Here is a 2,744-nt window from a genome sequence, read left to right as displayed (position 1 = left end):
TATTCTATTCTATTCTATTCTATTCTATTCTATTCTATTCTATTCTATTGTATATTTCATATTTTATATTCTATTCTATATTTATTCTATATTCTATTCTATTCTATTCTATATTCTACAGTATATTCTCTTCTCCTCTCCTCTCCTCTCCTCTCCTCTCCTCTCTTCTCTTCTCTTCTCTTCTCTTCTCTTCTCTTCTCTTCTCTTCTCTTCTCTTCTCTTCTCTTCTCTTCTCTTCTCTTCTCTTCTATTCTATTCCAATTCCATTCCATTCCATTCCATTCCACATATTCTATTCTATTCTATTCTATTCTATTCTATTCTATTCTATTCTATTCTATTCTATTCTATTCTAATTCTCACTGGAGAAATAAAGTGTGGCTTTGTGTAAGAACTACACAGAGGGGACTTTAGCAAGAAAACGGAAACCTCACCTCAAGCCGGGCTGTCCCACGGAAGGCGAAGCGGCAGTTGTGAAACAAAAACGCAGCAGTCCTTTTATACCAAGGCAGGCAACCCAAAACTGCCACTTCCCACTGCATTGAACGGACTCCTGCAAGGGAATTGCCACTCATCTCCCGATATCTTCAGATAGCAATGTTTTTCACTTAAATAAGATAATCCTTTTTAAAAAAAAATCTCTCTCTCTCTTTGTCTTCTTATGCTGGGGAAAGTGACCCTCCACAGCTGCACCAAGGCCACTGATGGAACTGCTGATCTGATCTGCATCTCCTGTTTCTGGAAAGTTCCCTGGCTTTCTGTGGTTGCAACCGTTTTAATGTCCAAAGAGATAAATGTTTGATTTCTATCTAGCTTCTCGGTCTATCTTGCTCCTTCCAAGAAACATGTTCTTCTCCGTCCTGCTTTTCCGCACAAGCAGGAGATTCAAAGTCAACTGCAGTTGTGACTAACTCTTTGTGTGTGTGGGGGGGGGATATGTGAATTGGGGGTCCATCTTTATTTGTGCAACAGTCACATTGAGTTCTCCCACCTTGAGAACCATTTATTAATGCTCATGCGAAAATGGTGATGATTTGGTGTTTATTTCCCTCCTCTTAACTTTGCTTGTCAGAAGGTGGCAAAAGTTGATCACTTGACCCTGGGATGCTGCGACCGTCGTAAATATGAACTATTCTATTCTATTCTATTCTATTCTATTCTATTCTATTCTATTCTATTCTATTCTATTCTATTCTATTTTAAAGCTTTGCACTCTAAAGTGCAAATATTACTGTTTTTTTCCTGTTTTAATGCTTTTTACTATTTCTACTGTTTAAAATGTTTTTAGAATTTTAATTGAAAAATATGTTTTGAATTGTGAGCCTCCCAAAGTCATTTGCTGGGATTGGCACCTATAGAAATAAGAACAAAAGATGGGCTGTCCAGACTCTTCTTAAAGACCTCCTGTATGGGAGCACCCACAACATCTGGAGGCAGGTGGTTCCACTGATTCCTTGTTCTCACTGCCAGGAAGTTTCTCCTTAGTTCCAGGTTGCTTCTCTCCTTCATTAAATGTCTGGACTTGATTCTCCAGCCAGCCAAGTCCAGACATCTGAAAGTTGCCAAGGTTGAGAAAGACTGATCTGAGCATAATATTTTTTCAGACTTGGTAACTTTAAGATGTGTGGACTTCAACTCCCAGAACTGAGTTAGAGCTGGAAGGGACCTTGGAGGTCTTCTAGCCCAACCCACTGCTTAGGCAGGAGACCCAATACCATTTCAGAGAAACATTTATCCAATTTCTTATTAAAAGCCTCCAGAGATGAAGCTTCCACAATTCCTGAAGGCAAATTGTTCTACTGGTTAATTGTTCCTAATGTCAAGGAATTTCTCTTTATTCCTAGGTTGAATCTCTCCTTGATCAGTTTCCATCCATTATTCCTTGTCTGCCCTTCAGGTGCTTTGGAAAATAGGTTGGCCCCCTCCTCTCTGGGTCAGCCCCTCAAACATTGGAAGTCTGCTATCAACTCTCCCCTGATCCTTCTCTTCACTAGTGTGGTTTACTTGGCGGCCTTGAAGACACAGATTTATTTATGTAATTGTCTCTCTGGTCTGAGACCTGCTAGTTGAGGCCTGTCTGGATTCCGCTCTTACAGGGAGCTTCTCCAAAAGTGGAAATTGGATTTCATTTAGTGATCCCCAGAGGCAAGCAATCCTACACTAGTTTTCCCCCAATTGACCCTCTTCCCCAACAGATAGGAGTCAGCCCAAAGTGTAGATGGAGACTCAAGGAACTCTTGAACCCAGACCTCTGAGTACTGCCAAGCCTCAACCAAAACCATTTTTTTAAAAAAAAATAGACAGAGAGGCTTTTACGACAATTCACCCACCCAATAATCTTTTTTTGCAACAACCCTCCTCTAGCAGTGAGCCCTAACTGATGGTCTGAAAAATTAAGAAGGTGCATCAGCATCAGGATTCTTTAAAAAAAATCCTCAAATAGCTGTTGCTAATAATTGCTAACAGGCAAAAAGTTTCTCTCCAGAGGGATTTTGTGTCCTTTTCCCCCCCTTGTCATCCATATTTATACTGTGAAGAGATCTGTTTATTGGCTTTGAGATCAATAATATCGTAGCCACATGATCATAGACACAAAAATCCTTGGAAAAGGACGGTTACCAATAGTAGCAAAAATCCATTTCAGAGGTTAAATGAGGTAAAGTTGACATTTTCCAGTCTTGGGGGGGGGGGGGGAAGCTGGGTGGATGATGGGATTGTGATTATGAACCAGGCCTGTATAATGG

General features: G+C 40.3%; 1 protein-coding gene across 1 annotated transcript in view; it reads right to left on the bottom strand.

The window, feature by feature from the left end:
* The window catches only part of LOC107299776 (cathepsin L2-like), an 8,715-nt gene extending 8,140 nt beyond the window's left edge, over nt 1–575 (bottom strand). The window contains exon 1 of the mRNA XM_015829115.1: nt 435–575. Coding sequence (XP_015684601.1) covers nt 435–575 — 141 coding nt within the window. The remainder of the gene's footprint in view (nt 1–434) is intronic.
* Between the last annotated feature and the right edge of the window lie 2,169 nt (nt 576–2,744).

Source organism: Protobothrops mucrosquamatus, unplaced genomic scaffold, assembly GCF_001527695.2.
Source record: "Protobothrops mucrosquamatus isolate PMUCROS unplaced genomic scaffold, P.Mucros_1.0 scaffold5450, whole genome shotgun sequence".
Classification (NCBI taxonomy): Eukaryota; Metazoa; Chordata; class Lepidosauria; order Squamata; family Viperidae; genus Protobothrops; species Protobothrops mucrosquamatus.
The sequence above is the reverse complement of the archived record's forward strand: the minus strand, read 5'-3'. Positions and strand labels throughout refer to the sequence as shown.